The 19,141-nt window shown below is 41.5% G+C and overlaps 1 protein-coding gene across 2 annotated transcripts in view; it reads left to right on the forward strand.

The window, feature by feature from the left end:
- Positions 1-19,141, forward strand: part of ARHGAP6 (Rho GTPase activating protein 6) — a 470,040-nt gene that overhangs the window by 212,272 nt on the left and 238,627 nt on the right. Inside the window, exon 1 of one of the 2 annotated variants that reach the window (XM_045538567.1) lies at positions 2,621-2,857. The exons of the other annotated variant lie outside the window; for it this stretch is intronic. Within the exon in view, the coding sequence (XP_045394523.1) occupies positions 2,810-2,857 (48 nt within the window). The 5' untranslated portion in view covers positions 2,621-2,809. Of the gene's footprint in view, positions 1-2,620; positions 2,858-19,141 lie in introns of those variants that run through there. 2 annotated transcript variants of the gene reach the window in all.

Here is a 19,141-nt window from a genome sequence, read left to right on the forward strand (position 1 = left end):
TTCAAAGGTAGAATACAAACAAAATCTAAGATGACCCAGTTTTACAAGGTGACTTACTCAGGGGTAATGATCAAAAGACTATGGTTAAGGTTTTTAAAACCCAAGGACCCACCTCATATTGTTTAAATATATTAATAATTAAACAGTCTTTGTAGGGAAAGGGATTTTAAATGGCAGAGGCTTAATGGTGAGTATGACAGAAGAAAAAGTCCTAAGGCTGGAGAGTTCATCTTTTTGAATAGACCACAGTAAACCTGAAGTCTCTAAACTGGGGCCTGTCAAAGTCATTAAATCTCATTTGTGTACACATGTCCCCCTTAGGCTGCCCTGGCTGCAATTCTCAGAAAGATGCCGGATGGTGAAGCTCATACTGGTTCTCTGCCTTATTCTAAGAGTCTTTGATGCCTTTGCTCTAAAGGTTGCTTTCAGCAGTAGAACAGAGTGAAAGTAAAGAGGGGACTCTAGTGTGTCATTTTTCCCCCTCTGCCTGGACATGTCACAGTGCAGGGAAGGCCTCCAAGGTGAATGAGAACAGAATGCTCTGTTCTCCCACATAGCAGAGGAAAGGAGACCTGGGTAGGGCAGGCTGCAGGGAGAACAAGAGACTTGAGCAAATAGTTGGCTTTCACTTAAGACAGCCAACACTCTGTCTAGAAGTTCCTATTTTTAGCAGCAGATTGATTTTAAATTTATTTTTATTTTTTATTGCAGTATAAAATACACATAGTGAAGGATGTAAATTGCACCAATCAGAACTGTGCTGCTCAGTGAATGTTTACATATGGGTGCATTCCAGTAGCCGACATACAGAACAAGATATAGGCCATTTCTAGCACCCTAGAAGGGTCCCATGTACTCCTTCCCAGTCAGTACCACCTCCACACGTACCCTGGTAACCACTATCATGACTTCTATCACCATGGATCACATTTGCCTATTGCACTTCAACATTTGAATTTCGGTTGCAGAATAAATAAATGGAATCATAGAGTATGTACTCTTGTGTCTGGTTTCTTTCTCTCAACATGATGTTTGTGAGACTAATCCATGTTGTTGTGTCATTGGTAGTATTTTCCTTTTTATTGCTGAGTAGTATTCCATTGTATGCATACACCACAGTTGGTTTGTCATGCACTAGTTGATATATATTTGGATTGTTTTTATTTAGGGGTGATTATGCCTAAAGATAATATGAACATTCTTTTATACAATGAGGCTATTTGCATTCATATCTCTATATAGCTAGGAGTGAAATTGCTGGGTAAGAGGGTAAGCATATGATCAGCTTTAGTAGATATAACCATATAGTTTTCCAGAAGGACAAACTGTCGTGGGATTATCTAGTGGTATATTCCTCAAGACACCTGCACCCCTGGCTTCACATTCTCACTGCTAATTATAATTATGCTGTCAATTGTTTTAAAATATATATGCCAGTGGATGGTCTGTTCAACTAAATCGTAAGGGACCACATCCTATTGTCATCCCCCCCACACACACACAAAGCAGGTGGAGGGTCACTCAGTGAGTTCAGTACAGTGGGACCCTGACAAATTGGCAAAAGCCACCCCCAAACCCATCTTCCACTTTATAGCCACACCTGGCATTGATTGATTCAGGAGTCTGGAGTCTCCACTCTGGCCTTAGACCTTGCCTTTGTCTGGACTCAGCTTGTGGGAGGCTATACATAAATTAGGGAATGCCAGGGCTGGGGAGGGGTCTTAATGATCTTCTCCAAGGTGTTTTAAAGTGCAGGTTTCCATGAGGAGATTTCAGAGCAGAGGCCAGTTTTAAGCGTTATTGTGAATCTCCAGTGTGTGCTAAAAATGATTTGGTTTGCTAGGCAGTTTGTAGTTAGAATGTACCTTTCTTCTATTTCCAGCCCTTGCAATGTCATTTTCCGATTTGCTCCTAAGAACTAAGACACAGAAAGCTGCGCTTTGACACCCTCTTCCCTGCAGGTTATACTCAGATCCGCTCTGGCTCCAAAGCCAGTCCTCATGTCCCAGCAGATTCTCCAGGACTCTCCCCTCCAGCGGGATTCCCCAGACATGCCTGGGTCCTGCAAGCCCTCTGGGACTCGGTTTCCCCAAGTGACCAGGCCAGGCCAGCATCCAGCCCAGACTCTTCCCCTCAGCATTGTTCCTAGGCGGCATTACTTGGTCCCTACCCTCTCAGTCCTGCCCTCTCCAAGGGTCCCCGCGTTTGAGATTCTCCCAAAGGAGGGCTTTCCTAAAACTGAAACTCTGTGGTCCCCAGAAGACGGTTCCGAATCGCCTTCCAGCGTCAGGCCCACACCTCCTTCAAAGTTAGAGAAAGTCTCTCTTTCTTGGAAACCCGAGCTCTCCTTCTGGCCAGTGTTGAAGGCTTTAACAGTCCCAGCCTCAGCAGCCAGGGTCCCACGGGCCTGGGGAGGGGCCGGGTGGCAGGAGGCAGGAGCGCCTGCCGGACTGACACCTGTCGTGGGCACGCTCGGTCTCTGCAGCCCCCACAGCTGTCGGCGGCAGCCGCAACAGGGACCCGTCAGTAGCGGAAGGAATTAAACGCCCGCCCATCGCATCAGACTCCGCCGCTCCCTCCTCCTCCTCCCCCTCCTCCCCCTCCTCCCGCTTCGCCGCCGCCTCCTCACGGTCCCCACCGGCTCCGCGGCAGGACGCTCTGCCAGGAGCGCTTCGCACAGCGCTCGGCACGCACGGAGCAGGGCTCGCGCCCGGGGGCTGCCCCGGGATGGCGGTGAAGTAGGGGGACCACGGAGAAACCCTGTGACCCCAGCTGCGCCCGACGGCCCGCCGCTCCTCCCGGCGGCGACATGGGGGACCCGGCGAACCGTGGCGAGAAGCCCCAGTTGCACTACGCGGTGAGTGTCCCAGCGCGCGCATAGGCGACAGGGGGCGCCACTTAGTTAGCCTAGAAGGGGATACCGCCGGGGTGATGGGATTCGCGGCTCTCCAGAGGTCCTCGGTTGGGGTGGGGGGTAGGTTGCTGGGTGCGTAACCCCGAAGTGCCACCTGCTCAGGAACTCAGCTGTAGTCCCTTAGAAGGGGGGCTCTCAACCCCGGAGTCCGCGTCCCTTTGCCCTTCTCCCTGGTCACTGCGTCTGGGGCCAGGGGCCAAATTCTGCCGCCGCTTCACTGACCAGGACTGAGGAATTGCGCTCCTGGGGCTGGAGCCTTCGGTCAGATATGTTGAAAGGACAGGAGTAGAACTGGACAGGAGGCCGGGCTGCTTCGTGATCTGAGTGTGTGGCGAGTGGGCTTGCTGGAGACATGCTACAGGGAGCGTTGGGGTGCAGCTGCTTTGCTCTTTGGAAACCGGGTGCTCCTTCTCCTCCGAGATTTTAGCGGGACAGAATGTTGCAAATTATCTTTAATGTCGCACATTAACACAAGAGAATGCCATAGGGTCTTCTGTCAGACCCTCCCCTTCCCTCATGGTGGCCTTTCTTCTCCCTGTTGACTCAAATATTCCACAAATATTTATTGGGGGCCTACTATGTGCCAGGCACTGCCCTGGGCGCTGCAGGTACACAGGGAGCACAATAGACATGAAGCTCATGGGGTTTGCCTTCTTTGAAGAGGATTCAGGATTTCAAGGTTCAAGGTGAATGACTGACCAAATCCACATACTAGATTAAGTTTATTTTTTTGAGGGAAAGGGAAGAAAGAAAGGAAAGAAGAAAAAAAAGAGAAAGTTATTTCTGAGGAATGAGTACTACTTACGAAGATTGTGAATGCCTCCTCCAGGAAGGGAACAGGCAGCAGGTTTAGCTTACTCTACTCTTTGGACATTTATTTTCCACTTGTAAGATTCTGTCATCTGCTAGTTTGCCGAGTTTTCCTTGACAGACATTGGACATTCTGACTGCCAACTTTAAAAATTGGAGAGAAATAGGCAGAATGTTGACAAGACTCGTCAGTATTTTTAAGAAGGCAGAGACAGTTATCTGTCTGGAATTTGTGTCCCCTGAATCCACTCCCCACATCTAAATTTTTTTTTTTCAAGAAAGGAGCTGAGGTGGACAGGAGTGGTAGCTTCAGAGGTGCCAGAGCTGGCCCAGTTAGTTGCCAATGTGGTGCAGCCTGGTTGCTCCGGAATCAACTGCAGGGCCATCAGGCAAATTGCGTACCTCTTCTACTTCATTTTCCTCTGCTGGAAAGATGAGGGCCTGAATTAGAAAATAGTTAAGATCTCTTCTCAGGCAAATATTCCAAGAACCTGTGACAGCTCTTTCTCTGATTTTTCTATAGTTACTTGCCTTGAAATGCCAAGTGAGACACTTGTAAGTTACTAATGCTTGTTCATTTCTTTGGAGACACTAGCGGCTCCGGGATCTGCCTTTTAAAGTGGTATTAAGGGTAATTAGTTTTCAGCAGAGGTTGCTTTGCACTGAAGGAGGTAGAGTTTATGCTCATTGTGCCCACTTGACATCTTCACCCCACCACCTTTTTCCAGATTTTGAACTATGTGCTGGTGCCCCTTTGATTTGTGATCTGAGGGCTCTTCATGCCCATTTATAAGAGTGGGGGCAGGGTAGGAAAGGTGAGAACTGGCTCTCTAATTTTAAGGAAGTCTATCTATTCATTCTATGGATGGTTGGTGCCTCGATTATGCAAATACATCCAACATATCACAAACAAATTTTAAATTGTTATTTTAATTCAACTGTCTCATTCTTCTAAAATCATAAACTTAGAGTCAAGCTGATGCTAACGTCTCCTTCTGGGCTTTGGACTTTTGCTGAAGAAATAGCCCTTTATTCTAGCACAGATCATCATGTCCATATATTATAATTCAAGACTATAAAAAGGAAGATTCCAGAGGGAATTTATTGGGATTCCAGGTTGGAAGAAATCCCTTGGCTCTCTGATGTTTCCTATGCATACTTTAGAATGATAAAGCAGCAGCATTCAGCAACCCTGAGTCAGTCTCCAGTCCAAAGAATGTTCTTTATTAAGTGTGACCTTTTGCTTTCCATATTAACATAACCCTCCATGGCTTACTATCTCTTCTAATGCTGCTCTCTTTGTCTACTTCCCTCATTTGGGTTTCAGTAATTTCAGAGCTTGATTTGCCCCTTAGCACAAATATTCTACTTACTTTGCTCAACATGTTTTTGCCCCACTGTGCATTGTCCTGTGTTCTTGAAGTCTTTTGGTCTATCTTCCTGGAAAAGAATTACCCTCCATGTGTCCTTACTACCTCTTCCTCTTCTGAAATATAATTTAGGGGGCAGATATCTAATGTTCTTCCTTCAGTGCTTTTTTCATTTGTTCAAGGTGAGACTGCATGTAAGAAATCAGTGTCTTATATATTATTCATTTAACAAACATTTGTTGAATACATATTGTGTGCCAGGTATTTGGTCAGTTTTCCAAAGAGACAATTAAATCGTGAAAATGTTAAGAGTTGCTATGGACACCACACTCATCTTTTTAAATGTTTGGTCATAATGGTCACAGAGAGTGAAATACACACAGTTAAATAGATAAGATTGCCCTGCATTTACATAATCAGTTACATTTTTTTCAAAGTATAGTACAACTGTCTTCTCATTTTATCATCACAACAAAAAAGTGTTAGCAGCTAATGTTCTCTTAGAAACCTTTCCTCCCACAGTTTTCCCACATTTAGTTTATGGTGGCTCCATCATTCCAGCTGGGTGTCATCTTTAACGCCTCTTGCTGACTGGATCAGATTTGCATTTTCAAAAGCCTTCTCTGGTCCCAGCATGGAGAGAGGGTGAAGAGGAGCCAGAGTACATCCTGGCATTTGGGCCAGGGAGAGAGGCAAGACTACGGCCTACACTAGGCTGGTGGCTAGGCTGGGGCTTGAGAGCAGTTGTCATATTTGAGAGATACTTAGGGCATGGAACCAGCCAGACTTAGTTTGGATGGCATATAGAGGTGCTAGCGCATGAAGGTTGAAGGTGACATGAATGAATCAGTGATTTTCTGGCAGCACCTCTAGAGAAACTCAGGTCATAATAATACTAACCTCACTGTTATTGTCTTATAAAAATTGCAAAGTATTTGGACGCAGTCTGGGTCAATTTCAGCCTCAAATCCAACTGGTGGGTTAGGCAGGTTTTCTATTTCCTGATTGAAGAAATCCAAGCTCAGAGCGGTAGAGTTTAAGGTGACACATGTGTAGTTGGTGACAGACTGAGAGCTTTATCCAGGTATCCTGATCTCACGGTGTTCTTTTGAGTCATTTAGACTCAACTATGTCAAGTTGAACCTAATTATCCCTCTCCCAACCCTCCCTTGTCACACAGTAAGAAACCAACAACCAAATGTTTGTGTGGACCTTCAGTGGCTTAATGTGACCATCCATGTTGTCAAATCGCACGGCCAACTAGTTCTTTAATTTGACAAAACCTAAATTTTTAAATATCTATTAAGTTCTATTTCATATCTTTACGCCTTTCTCAAAGACATTAAAAAAGATCTGGATTAAAATCTTGGTCTGGTGACTTAGTGGGAACATTAGGAGGCTCACTCTTCTCTTCTGGGCCGTGACCTGCCTTCACTCTCAGGTGGGGCAGGGAAAGGCAGATCATGTGTCTGTTACAGTCACTGTCAGGAGTCCCTGGACTGGGATCATTCACTTCTCTCTTGCTGGCAGGTTGAAAACTCAGTGGTGCTAGTACTTGGTGTGTCTTGTCCCTGCTGTCACCCTGGCACCTAGCAGATTGCTGGGAGCCCAGTAGGTACTCAGTAGATACGTGCCAAATGACTACATGAATCCAGTAGGTGGGACCTAGTTTTTGAGGCCCCCAAGCTGCTCATTCTTCTCACTTGTACTGGTCTACTTCTGAGCTCCTCCACTGCTGACCTCACTTCCTGTTTGGTGCGGTCACCCCACCATCTGTGCTTTTGACCACAGCCTTGTAATCAAATGCTGACTGTACCCTCGTTGCATTTAACTCCTTCCTGAGGAACTCACTGGAAGGGTCAAGCCGCTTGCCCTGACAAAGAACCTCTCAAAACCCAGAATGGTTAAGGTCTTAATATGAAAGTTTCCAAATTTACTCTCCATGAATACTCAGTTTTCAAGGACTTTGAAGTCATCAAGCTCACTTAATAATTTAGTGGTATTGAATACAGGATATTCTATGGTAATTCTGAAGATGCCTAGAACTGGGCACTGTTGCTGATATGCTGATATGTATCAGTTATCATTCATCAGTGTTGCTGGTGTAGACATCTTAGGAAATTCAGCAGAACTTGTGCTGACCTGTGGTACAGCCCAGAATTCACTTTTATAAAACCATTTTTATATCACTCTGTTTGCTTGTCGTTTGTCTTCTCATATAAACAAAAATGTTGCAAGTTGCAAATAAATGAGAGATTATGGAAGAACCTTAATTAACTCCTCTGCTGACTGTGGATACCTTTTCTACCACCACCCCTCATGCCTCGGGGCATGCTTGCTTTTCTGCTGTACCCAGAGTTTTTCCTCTCTGGTCTGGAAGGCCCATCATCTTAGGAAGCCCTATCACCCATCCTTCAAACCATTCATTAAGCACCACTACTAATTGATAAATAATCAGATTCATTTTGGGTGTTGCATAGCAGAGATATCTGCCAATAATTTGAAAACAAATACCATCATTTGCTTAGTCTTTTCTGGTAATGAACTTCTATTATTTACTTTTCCTGTTCCCCACATTGTAATAACCCTGGACCAGATGCACTTGACTCTCAACTTGGTTATGATGTTATTGTCTAGTTATATGAAGTCTTCACTGGGTTCTTCATTCCTCACTTCTCCCTCCGCTATATCATTCTCAGACTCTCCCATCTCAGTAAATGGTTGGCTACCCCATGGTGATCTTTAAAAAGATCATGAAATGGTGACATTTCAGTGCTTAAAGCTCTCTGATTGGTTTCCTTTCCACTTAGGATAATATCTTCATCCATGACCTTGGCCTTCCAAGGCCTCCTATATGATCCTCTCTGCCTCCTACCAACCTTCCCCAGCTTACCATGGCCTGGCCACTTTAGTGTTCTTTCTGTTCCTCAAAAGCACCCAGTTCTTTCTTGCCTGAGGCTTTTGTACTTGCTGTCCCTTCTGCCCAGAATGTTCTTTGTGTGGCAGGCTTTTTTTTCATCCTTCAAATTACAGAAAAAATGTCACCTTCCCTTGACTGCTTTCTCCCAAGTACTTCTGGGCATACTTAGTTACCATGGATCAAATCACACTAGCTACTGCCTTCATTGTTTGCATCACGACTTGGTATTATATAATATAGTCATTGTTTTTCTGTCTCCCCTGACTAGTGTGTAAGTTTATTTAGGGCAGGGACCCAATAATCCTTTTCCCACTGTATCTCCACTGTATACAGCGGGCCCTGGCACAGGGAAGGCACCCAATAAATATTTATGAGTACATGAATCTGGCTGCCTGGATGTTTTTCCCTAGGTTACGCTAGGAGTTTCCAAACTTAACTCTTTATTAGTTAGTGATTGGGATCAGAGAAAGAGAGAGGAGACTAAAAATTATTGGCTTCAGCGTTTCACCCAACTCCTACTAAATGAGAATTTCCAAGGACCAGACTTGGATCAATACTTTGAAAAAGCTATGGAGGTGATTGAGATATCAGCCATGTTTGACATACACTGATTGATTTACATGGTAAACCACTTACTACTTGAGCAGTCCCTACAAAATCTAGGATTCAGCAGCAAAGCGGATTCAGAGAGTGCAATACAATACTTTACCTCAGGTGACTCTGAGGTAATCTAGTACAAGTCTTCAGAGAGCCCCTTTGTTTTATAACCTACTCTTCATTTCAGCTGAACTCTTTGAGGATACAAGAGATATAGGAATGCTTCCTCTACATAGTGTGATCTGTGAATATGTCTCTCAATATCCATTTTCTAGGTAACCTCAACCAGTGGTTCTCAACCAGGGACATTGGGCAATGTCTAGAGGCATTTTTGGTTGTCGTAACTGGCAGATGTTGCCACTGGCATCTAGAACATAGAGATCTGAGACGCTACTAAACATCCTACAGTGCACAGCACAGCCCAACAAGGAATTGTCCAGCCACAAATGTCAACAGTGCCAACATCGAGAAACCCTGACTTTATTGTACCTCCATAGTTGTCAAGGTCTTAAATGTTTTTGAGAATTATTTTGTATGGCACTCTCTAAAATACATTATATACATACATTCCCTGCTTTTTAAGAGATAGAGTTGACAAAATGTGAGTTAGCTTTTCTAGATGTGAGTCACAGTTATGAACAGCATGTTTCACAATGTGCTGGGCTGACTCTGGGTGTTGGGGGTCCTTCCAGAAGCCTCAGCGCCTTGAGCTCTTTGTTTCCTCACTCCTTAATGCTGATGCCCTTCCTGATCTTAGGTTAAAAAAAATGTTTACTGCCTTCTCTCTCACATCAAACTTTAGCTAACTTCATGATTTGGGAATGCCTTGTCTAATTTGCTACCTCTATTCTGATTTAGCTAGGATACCAGTTTATCCAATGTGTTAGTCGTGGGTCCAAAATTAGAAGTTATAATCTCCAAATGAGGACGTGTGGGAGTCTCAGCAAGCCTTGGTATGTGGACATGGGATCTGCGACTGTATGAAAGTGAGGAGCTAGAGCACCTGCTTCTGTCACTGCTGCTTAAGGATAGGATGCGGATAGGCCTGCTCTGGGGAAAAGGCAGGAGGCACTGGAGAAAAAAAGCCAAAGGAAAGAGGAGGCGGAAACGGTGGCTCCCAGTTCTTCTCTCTTAATCTCATCAGGGTTCAAAGTCCCCCAAGGTTGGTGGCTTGTCTATTCTCCCATTGACAGGATTGTAGGGCCCTTTCTTAACTCCTGGCCACATCACTGGAAGTTCAGTAGCACAGCCTGTTTTAGATGGTAAGCTCCAAAATGATGGGGGTGGGGTGGGGTCAATAGATTTAAAAGTCTTAGCTGCTTGCTAGATTTTGGACTGTGACCACCAACATTTACAAATACAATTAATTAATTTAATATCTTTTCATGTACCTTCTCAGATTTTCCAGTTCTAACCTGTTTTCAAATGATCAATTTTTCTGAGTTATTTTATTTTTAAATGCATTCTGAATAAACGCTTAACTATAGATCAAATGAGGCAACAAGGACTCCCACCAGTCATTATGTGGTACTACTTTCTCTGTCTTCATGGGTACTGCTTGGTTGTGAATATGGGATACCTTTTAGTACCAAAAACTTAAACACAAAGTACAAGGTTCATTCAAATATGGTTACAGTTACTAAGGACTCTCCAACTTCCAATTTCTTTGAAGGATGCCATGAATCTTTAAAATGAAAACCCATCAGGATTTTCTACCTTTATCTTTGGCTTTTTGACATATTCTTAGAACTTTTATAACTTAAAAAATTTACAGTAAAATTTGAGTGTTTGGGGCACCAGCTAAATTAGATTTCTGAAATGAAGTTTTCAGAAGAATTTGGAGTTGTGGCTTTGGGGAAAATTTGTCATGACAACAGCAACAGAAGTAGTTTAGATGAATAAACTTTAAAAATATAGCTGACTGAACTATCTGGTAAAGAAATGTGTAAGTCAGTCCAAGTACAATAAAAAAGCTAAAAGCACCTCACCAGCTTGTGGAGCACCTTGGCTCTGAGGCAGTCCTATGACAGATGGTGCCTCTCCACACAGGCACAAATCCTTGGGCATTGCTGTAGGTTCCTAGCTTGGTGGTGCCACTTTAATTAGACCACAGAGTAATAATAGTCTGGCAAGGGTATGGAACATTGAGTTTACTAGAAGAATTTGAAGACGGTAACATGTAGTATTATTTCTTTAGGTATCTATGATCATAACTTTCAACAGCTCCATTAGTGTTATGATGTCATTTTCATAGCCTGAGAAAAATGTAAAACGGTTTTAACTTTTGCCTCAAAAGATAAGGCATCCTCCCACCTTAGCTACTGATTTACAGAAAGGGTTTGTATTCAAACAGGAAAGAGATCAGACACTCAAAAACGCTTAACTTGAGGAATGAACTATACCAGTGTGTTGCCAGTTTTCAGGGAATGAATAATGAGTGATGAAGCACCCAGCGAGTAGCAACACAGGGAAGCTGTTACGAAGGAGAGACCAGTGTTACTGGAGCCCAGTGGCTTCCAGCCTGGGCTGGAAGGGACCCTGGAAATGTGCCCAGAGAGGCTGCATCAAGGGAAAAATATGGAGAAGCAGGGATGGACTGGGACAATCAAGACCTTTTGGTCTTCCTGTTCTCCCATCTCCTTCTAATCCCAAGTCCAGCCAATCCAGTGAGATCAGTCTTGCAGGGTAGAGACCAGCATGAAGAAGGAAGAACAGTTTGTTTCCTTTTTTGTTGGGAAGGTGGGAATAAAGTGTTAGCAAACACAAAATATCATCACAAGCATGTTCAGTCTTGTTTGGGGTTTGTTTACATTATGAAAGATCCTAAATTCCTAAGTATATAGAAGACTCTCAAATTGCTTAAAATGTCTCTTTACTCTCTCCTATGGATTATTTTAATTACACATTTAAACTAGAAATGTGTTATGCCAACTCCATCCATATGTGGTGTGCATGCTTTTAAGGAAATTTGTATTACAAACCTATGAAAGCACTTAGTAGACAGTGATATATTTTACATAGATATTGTAATTAATTAAATATTGGAAAGCTCTATACTTAAAAGTGATGTATTCTAAATTTATTAATGTAAATGCAAAGCACAATAGATACTTTTTTCCTCTAAGCCCATTAGGATAGTCTAATGTAATTTTATTTTCCAAACAATGAAAAAGGAAGAATTGGTTTGGCTCTTTTTCTGGTTGGTTGGTAAAAAGTTCTAACCCTTAAAGTTACATGTCACATCAACACAAATGGGTTAACCTGTGCTTGACTGAGAAATGATTCTCATTTACCCCTGCTGGTTAAGGAGTGGTTGCAGCTAAGGACTGTGGTTGAATCACTCTATACCCCAGTTAATTTATCAGAGAAAAAAACTCCCGTTTCAACCTTGACTGCAGGAAGTACCTCTCATTTGTAAGTTAGTGCATCCTTGAGGCTCCTGTGCATCCACTTTCATAATATCCATCCTGCTTGTAATTCTTTCTTTGAAGACCATATTGACAACAGAACTGTAAAATCCAAAGGGGCAGAGGCCAGAACCAGGGACCATATCACACATGACTCTATATCCTTGGCCACTTATAGCATGTGCCTGATGCTTAGTTTGTGCTTGTCAGTGAAATTAACCAGTGATTTAAAGCTCTCAGGAATATTTAGTCTGAATTAGAGTAATAGTAATAACAGTCAATATTTATTGGATACTTTCCATAAGTCCTGAACATTCTATATATTATCTCACTTAATCCTTAAAAGAACCCTATGAGGTAGGTCCTATTATCATCGCCATTTAAAAGATGAGGAAACCAAGGCACTGACTTTATGCCTGTTTCAGGGCTATACAGCTAGTAAGCAGTGGGGCTAGGACTCAAATCTTTGACTGTTCATTCAACTGCAGGTCTGAATGCTTCAACCACTGTGAAATGGCTGACTTAAAATGCCAGTGGCTTGAGATGGTACCTTTGGGGTAATACTATTTAGAGCTTTTTATTTTGTAATAATTGCAGACTCACAAGAAATTGCAAAAATAGTACCGAGAAGTTCCATGTACCCTTTATCCACCTTCCTTCAATGGTAGCATCTTATATAAATATAGTACAATATCAAAACTAGGAAACTGACATTGGGATAATCCTATTAACTAGACTACAGGCTGCATTCACATTTCAACAGTTTTTTACATGCCTTTCTTCATGTATGTGTGAGTGTGAGTATGTGTGTATGTATATGTGGTTCTGTGCCATTTTATTACATGTATAGATTGGCAAATCCACCACCACATTCAAGATGCAGAGCTGTTCCATCACCACAAAAGAACTCCCTCGTATCACCCTTTTTTAGTCACACCCACCCCACCTTCTACCCCCATTCCTAATCTGGGCTACCACTGATTTGTTCTCCATAAGATGATACCTTTTAAATTCTTCCCCTGACCTTCCCACACAGTGGGAACATTTCTGTCTCCGTTGATCATTTACACCCCAAACACCCGGAAACATACTAGGAGAAAGTGAGGTGAATTGATAGTGAGATCAGAGAGGATTTTGGTATCCTTGTTGTCAGTGGTATATATACAACCACAAATAAAGAACACCCTGTTTGGTATTTTTAGCTGAGTGTTGTGGTAATTTTATAATTCTGACTCCTGTGTTTTCGCTAGCAAAGTGCTTTTGATTGAAACATGGCAGGGTTTAACTCCCTTGTGAATGCTCCATGCTCCCTCCTTGCACGGCTGTTCTAATGGAACGTCCATTTCAGGAATGACAACCACGTGGTCGAAATTGCAGCAGCCTGGAAAAGGTACATGAGAGCTGGCACTCTGCCTCATTAGGGTTTTCCAAAAGTATTTATGAACAAGGATAAACAGAAGTCCTGCATGGATTTGTGGTGGCCATGACCAAGCTGAGCTCTGGGCAGCACAGCGGTTATGTAAACCATGGCATTCATGGCACACGTGCATTTTTATTCATTCATCTCAAAGGGAGTGGCAGTTCATAGACCTCTCTTAGGGAAAAGTTTGAACCTTATCAAGATGAGCTGGTTCAAAAAACCTTAATAGCTGTTTTTATTCAGGATGGCTACAGAGTGAAACGTTATCATTGGGACACAGTTATAAAGACTTCCTGCATTTATTTGGTTCCCACTATTTAATAAAGGTGTCCAAACTCCTGATACTGTCTGATTCTGCAAACATAGATACACTCTTACTGGATACTTCAATTATTGCACAGTTTTACTGTATTATTATGCCTTCATCTTTAATACAAATGGAGAATATTTTTTAAAACCTAGATATACTCAGCCCAATCTATTGCTTTTAGTCAAGTAGGCACATAATGTTACCATTACCTTGTAGGTGCTTTGTATTGCCCATTGCAAACATCTGTAAAGGACCATAGGCTTTTAGAAGGAGCCTAAGGAAAATGTGGATTTGAAGAACCATGGGGCCTTCCATGAGATTTCTGCACCAGGGGGCAGGGGCAGTTTTTAATTTTAGGTGTCATTAGAAAGGACTGAAATATAGCACTCCTGGCATGCATACACATATGCCCATAGATACACAAAATGGTGCTTTACTTTATAGCTGTGTTGCCTAAAACATAGAATTGTGTTTGTGTCAGTTAGCTATTGCCACCCTAATGCTGTGTAACAAACTACTCTGACATTCAATGGCATGAAACAACCATCATGGATCCCCATGGATCTGTGGGTCAGCTGGCGTTGGCTTACCAAGACAGACCTCAGCTGTTTGATGTGAGGTCAAGTTGTCGGTCCCAGAGGGCTTGGCTCTTCTGTCAGTTCTGTTTCATGTGTGTTTATTCTGTGGCCCAGGCTGCAGCATCTACCTGGGGAAGTTCAGCAATGGCAGAGTCACAAGATGGCAAGTGGAATCAACTGAGGACTCTTGACACATAAGCAGGAATCAGGCCCACTGTTGTCTTCACCCCCCTGTCATTGGCCATGGCAAGTCACATGTCCAAGCCTAATGTCACTGGGTGAAGAAATGGATTCCTTCCATTATGGGGCTGTGGTAAGGGTGTGAGTGCAGCGAGGGGTGAAGGGACGGGGGAATTCATTCACTTGACCACAGTGTTTAATCAAATTCTCCTGAGAATACTGATGTTTTTAAGAAGGTGCAAATATATTTATCCCAATATTCTTTTTCTATTTGGTCAGTGAGTTCTTTCTATTATGGATGTCACTAGATATTTTACCATGACCTAATTAAACAACAAAGGCAGGATTTGGGGGTTCTCCCACTGATATCAGTCCTCATAAATCCATAGTGATTGGACATAGACTGAATACGTATTAAGGGAATATTATAGAAATAGACTGAATGATATTAATCTTTAAACAAAATTGCCACAGTCTTCCCTGTTTCCTTGTGTTTAGCAGCTCTGGCTCCTCATACTATCAAAAGGAAAACATTCAGAATCACCTTCCTATATATTTTTAAATTTATTTTTTAAACTGACAAATAAGGCCAGGAGCAGTGGCTCATGCCTGTAATCTCAGCACTTTGGGAGGCCAAGGCAGGAGGATCACTTGAGTCCAGGAGTTTGAGGTGGCAGTGAGCTATGATTGTGCCATTGCACTCTAACCTTGAAGACAGAGAGATACTTTGTCTCTAAATAAGTGAATAAATAAATAAATAAATAAAAATTATATATATATATTTATGGTGTACAATATGATGTTTTGAAATATGTATACATTTTCGAATATATAAATTGATCTAATTAACATATGCATTACTTCACTTTTTGAGATAAGAACACTTAAAATCTACCCTCTTAGCAATTTTCAAATATACAATACATTGTTATTGCCTATAGTCATCATGTTGTACAATAGTTCTCTTGAATTTATTCCTTCTATCTAATTGAAATTTTGTATCCTTGATCAACATCTCCCTGGAGATTTTTTAAATCTGCTTTTATTTACTAGTGCCACTTTGGAAGATTTGTGAATCTAGCTCCTGTTTTAAAACCTAGAAGAAATTATAGATGAGGTGATTTATAATCAGAAGAAAAATATATTAATCCTTTAGGCCAAACACACCAGAGGTCACATTTGGCAATTAGGTAGTTAATTTGATCAATTTTCACATGTAAATGGATAAGCCAAATTAAAAATAATGTACCTGATGTACATACACATAATCTCTTCTCTTTGAAGTTTGAAAACCTTTGCCTTGTCTTCCTCCATTACATTAACTTGATTGGACAGTTGCCAAATCCTGGTTTTTTTATTTGCCTTTTTTTTTTTTTTTGCTCTGCTCTTTATGTGATCATACCTAGTAGAATGTCTGCCATATTGCAGTTGTTAACTGCCATAGCTCAGTTGTTAAATCAGGGTCAGCAAAACATGGCCCATGGGCTGAATCCACACCACCGCCTGCTTTTGTGCATCCTGTGAGCTGAGAATAAATTATACATTTTTAGATGGTTGGAAAAAATCAAAAGAAGAATATTTCATGGCTTGTGAAAATTATAAAAAATGCAAATTTTAGTGTCCATAAATAAAGTTTTATTGTAAGACAGCCATGCCCATTCATTTATGTATTGTCTATGGCTGCTTTCATGGTACAACAGCAGAGTTGAGTAGTTGTAACAGACTGTGTGGCCTGCAAAGCCTAAAATATTTACTCTCTGGCCCTTTACTGAAAAGTTTGCCTATTTCTGGTCTAAAGCTATGTCTCAAATTACCATAAACACCATAGATAGGTCTATTGTTACATAAGTACAATAGCAAAAGAAAAGGACACACATCCTTGGTGTAGAGGGGAATGCTGGGTACATTTCAGATAAGGGCAAAATATCAGTGGACATTCATTTATTCACCAGAATGTGAGGAAAACTCTGTCCACCACTAAGGGAAAAATTTTTTAAAAGGATAATCTCAAATTTCTACTCTAAAGCTTCATCTTGAATAAAAAATAAGATGCATCTGCACATAGGTCATAGTGTCTGAAACTCATCAGCCTTGTCCAATCTTTACATCATTGGAAAACCCTTTGGAATTTTTCAGTTAAAAGTCATATTTTTTTCATGACTTATTTCACAAATATTATAGGCAGAATAATTTTCATGAGCGTTGCTATTCTTACTGATGCAGAGTAGAGAATTAAACTCTGAAAAGTGTCATTTACTCATTGGTTTAAAATGCTGGTTCCTCTTGTGTATGCATTTGAGATTTTTACATTATTGTTTCCAGAACTCCCTCAGAGGCAGGAATGTAAAGGGCCTCCAGGGGCTGACCCTAAAAACACCACTGCTCTGTTCTTTAAATTCTGTGTAGCCAGCTGAGAGCTCAGCCATAGAGCTGGGGGTGAGCAAGCTCTTAGTCCCGCCAATGCAGCCCGTGTTGTGCCAAGGGATGTGGCCTGGTCTTATGCTTTGTGCTGTTTATTTTGGCTGACGCTTCCACATTCTTGTGACCCTTTGAATGGAGACGTCTTAACAGCTTTAGCTGTACAACATGGCCTCCCACTATCATTTCCTGCAGGTCTTGTCTTAGATCTCAGCAGCTTCCTGAGTAAATGTCACCTTGGTGTCTTCTAAGAGAGTCTTGCACAGGCTCACAAAACTGTGGCTCCCACCAGATTTGAAAACATAATGTCCATGAGTCTTCTCACTGGACTGTGCAGAAGGATGAGCCTGGAATTATCTTCAGTTCCAAAGGAAGGGGCTTGCTGGCACATGGAATAGAGAGCCAGGAAAATGCCCCAGGAGGGTGGGGCTCAAATGACCCCAGACGAGGAAATTCCAGTTGAAAATAATAGTAGAAACCGGGTCAGCACTCTTGTGAGACACACAGCATCCTAGACTCAGAATCCAGCAACCTGTGACCTGTGAAGCTGCTATCAGAAGTCCATGAACTGGCCTGGAAAAGGGAGTTGTCTTTTATGGCAAACTCAAATTGAAACAGGATTTATCTACTTTCACAGTTGTGCTATGCTGGAGGGTTATGTGGAAATGACTCAATTTCATATATTTGTCTTGTTGACCAATGGTTAATTCTTTAGTAGAGAAAGGCAGTTTAGGAACAATATTTTCTTGAGAACCATGTATATGTGGCAGAAGCAACTTCCAAATTACCATGATAAGAATTTCTCTATTGGTGGTAAGGGATAAAGGGTTATTTTGTGGCGGCTATAATATCCCCTCATTAATTAAATTAAAGGATCTCAATTAAGGATTATTCCTTAAAATGACTAATCTGTAATTAACTTGGAAATACCCACGATATTATCAGGTTGCTAAGAAAACTGGTGGCTTTTTGACTAGTCTGACATCATTCCAGACTATCTTTAAAGAGATTTCAATGTCTAGAAAGTTTTCTGTAGCCCTTAAAAAGCAGACAAACAAGATACCATTTTGGGAAGTTTCCTTTACTTGATTCAGCCTGTGATCCAAATTGGAAGAAAACTAAACCTGCCTAGGAGTTTTGTCTGCAAATTAAATGAAGAATATGTGCTCTAAAGTGTTTCAGGTTTTTTGTGGGGAAGGGTAGCATTGACATTTTTGCTTTAAGAAGGAAAATATTGCATGGTGATAAAATGCTGTCTAGTGGTTGGTTGTCACAAGCTTTAAAATAGTACAGCATATTATGGTGGAGAAACATGTTGGGAACTTTTTTAGTGGTTTCATGGCAACCTTTGATTTATTTATTACTTAAAAAATTTAAATATCACAGACACTAAACTTCTGGTGTAGAGGCAGGATTTTGTTAAAGGAGAGAGATATTTTTGATATATCTTTTGTATTTGTGTGTGAAAATATAATGCCTTCCACAAATCCATAGAGACAGAAGGTAAATTAGTGGCTACCTGGGGCTGGGCTTGAGAAAGGGGAGTGGCTGTTAATGGGCAGCAGGGATGTTATTGGGTTGAGGGAAATGTTCTGAAACTGGATTATGGTGATGATTATACAACTCAGGAAATTTACAGGTGAAGTTTATGGTAAGTAAATTACATCTCAATAAAGTCATTTTAGAGTATGCATTAATAAAAGAATCAAAAGGTACTTATTTGCAAATGAAGATTGATGAAGATTGAAATCAACCTTTTTCTTTCTTTTTTTTTTTTTTTTTTTTGAGATAGGGACTATAGGTGCATGCCATCATGTCTGGCTAATTGTTTTATTTTTTTATAGAGTTGAGGTCTCACTATGTTGCCCAGCCAGAGACTGTTCTCAAACTCCTGGCCTCAAATGATCCTCCCACCTCAGCCTCCCAAAGTGCTAGGATTACAGGTGTGAACACGGCCTGAAATCAATTTTATACATTCAAACTTAAAATACTTTAGTAATGGTATATCTTTTTCCTTTGTAGGCCACCTTAGAGAAATCAAAATGTAATAAATGAGGTAAACACCATTTTTTACTAGTTATTCAGGATTCGCAGTGATCTGACCAAACATCCGTTTGTGGTTAACACAGAAATATCCTGCTGAACTAGACTAGAGACTTCTAAGAAATTTAGCTTTCTAAAATCAAAAGCAAAAAGACATTTGAGCAACCACCAGAA

This window comes from Lemur catta, chromosome X (genome assembly GCF_020740605.2).
Source record: "Lemur catta isolate mLemCat1 chromosome X, mLemCat1.pri, whole genome shotgun sequence".
Lineage (NCBI taxonomy): Eukaryota > Metazoa > Chordata > Mammalia > Primates > Lemuridae > Lemur > Lemur catta.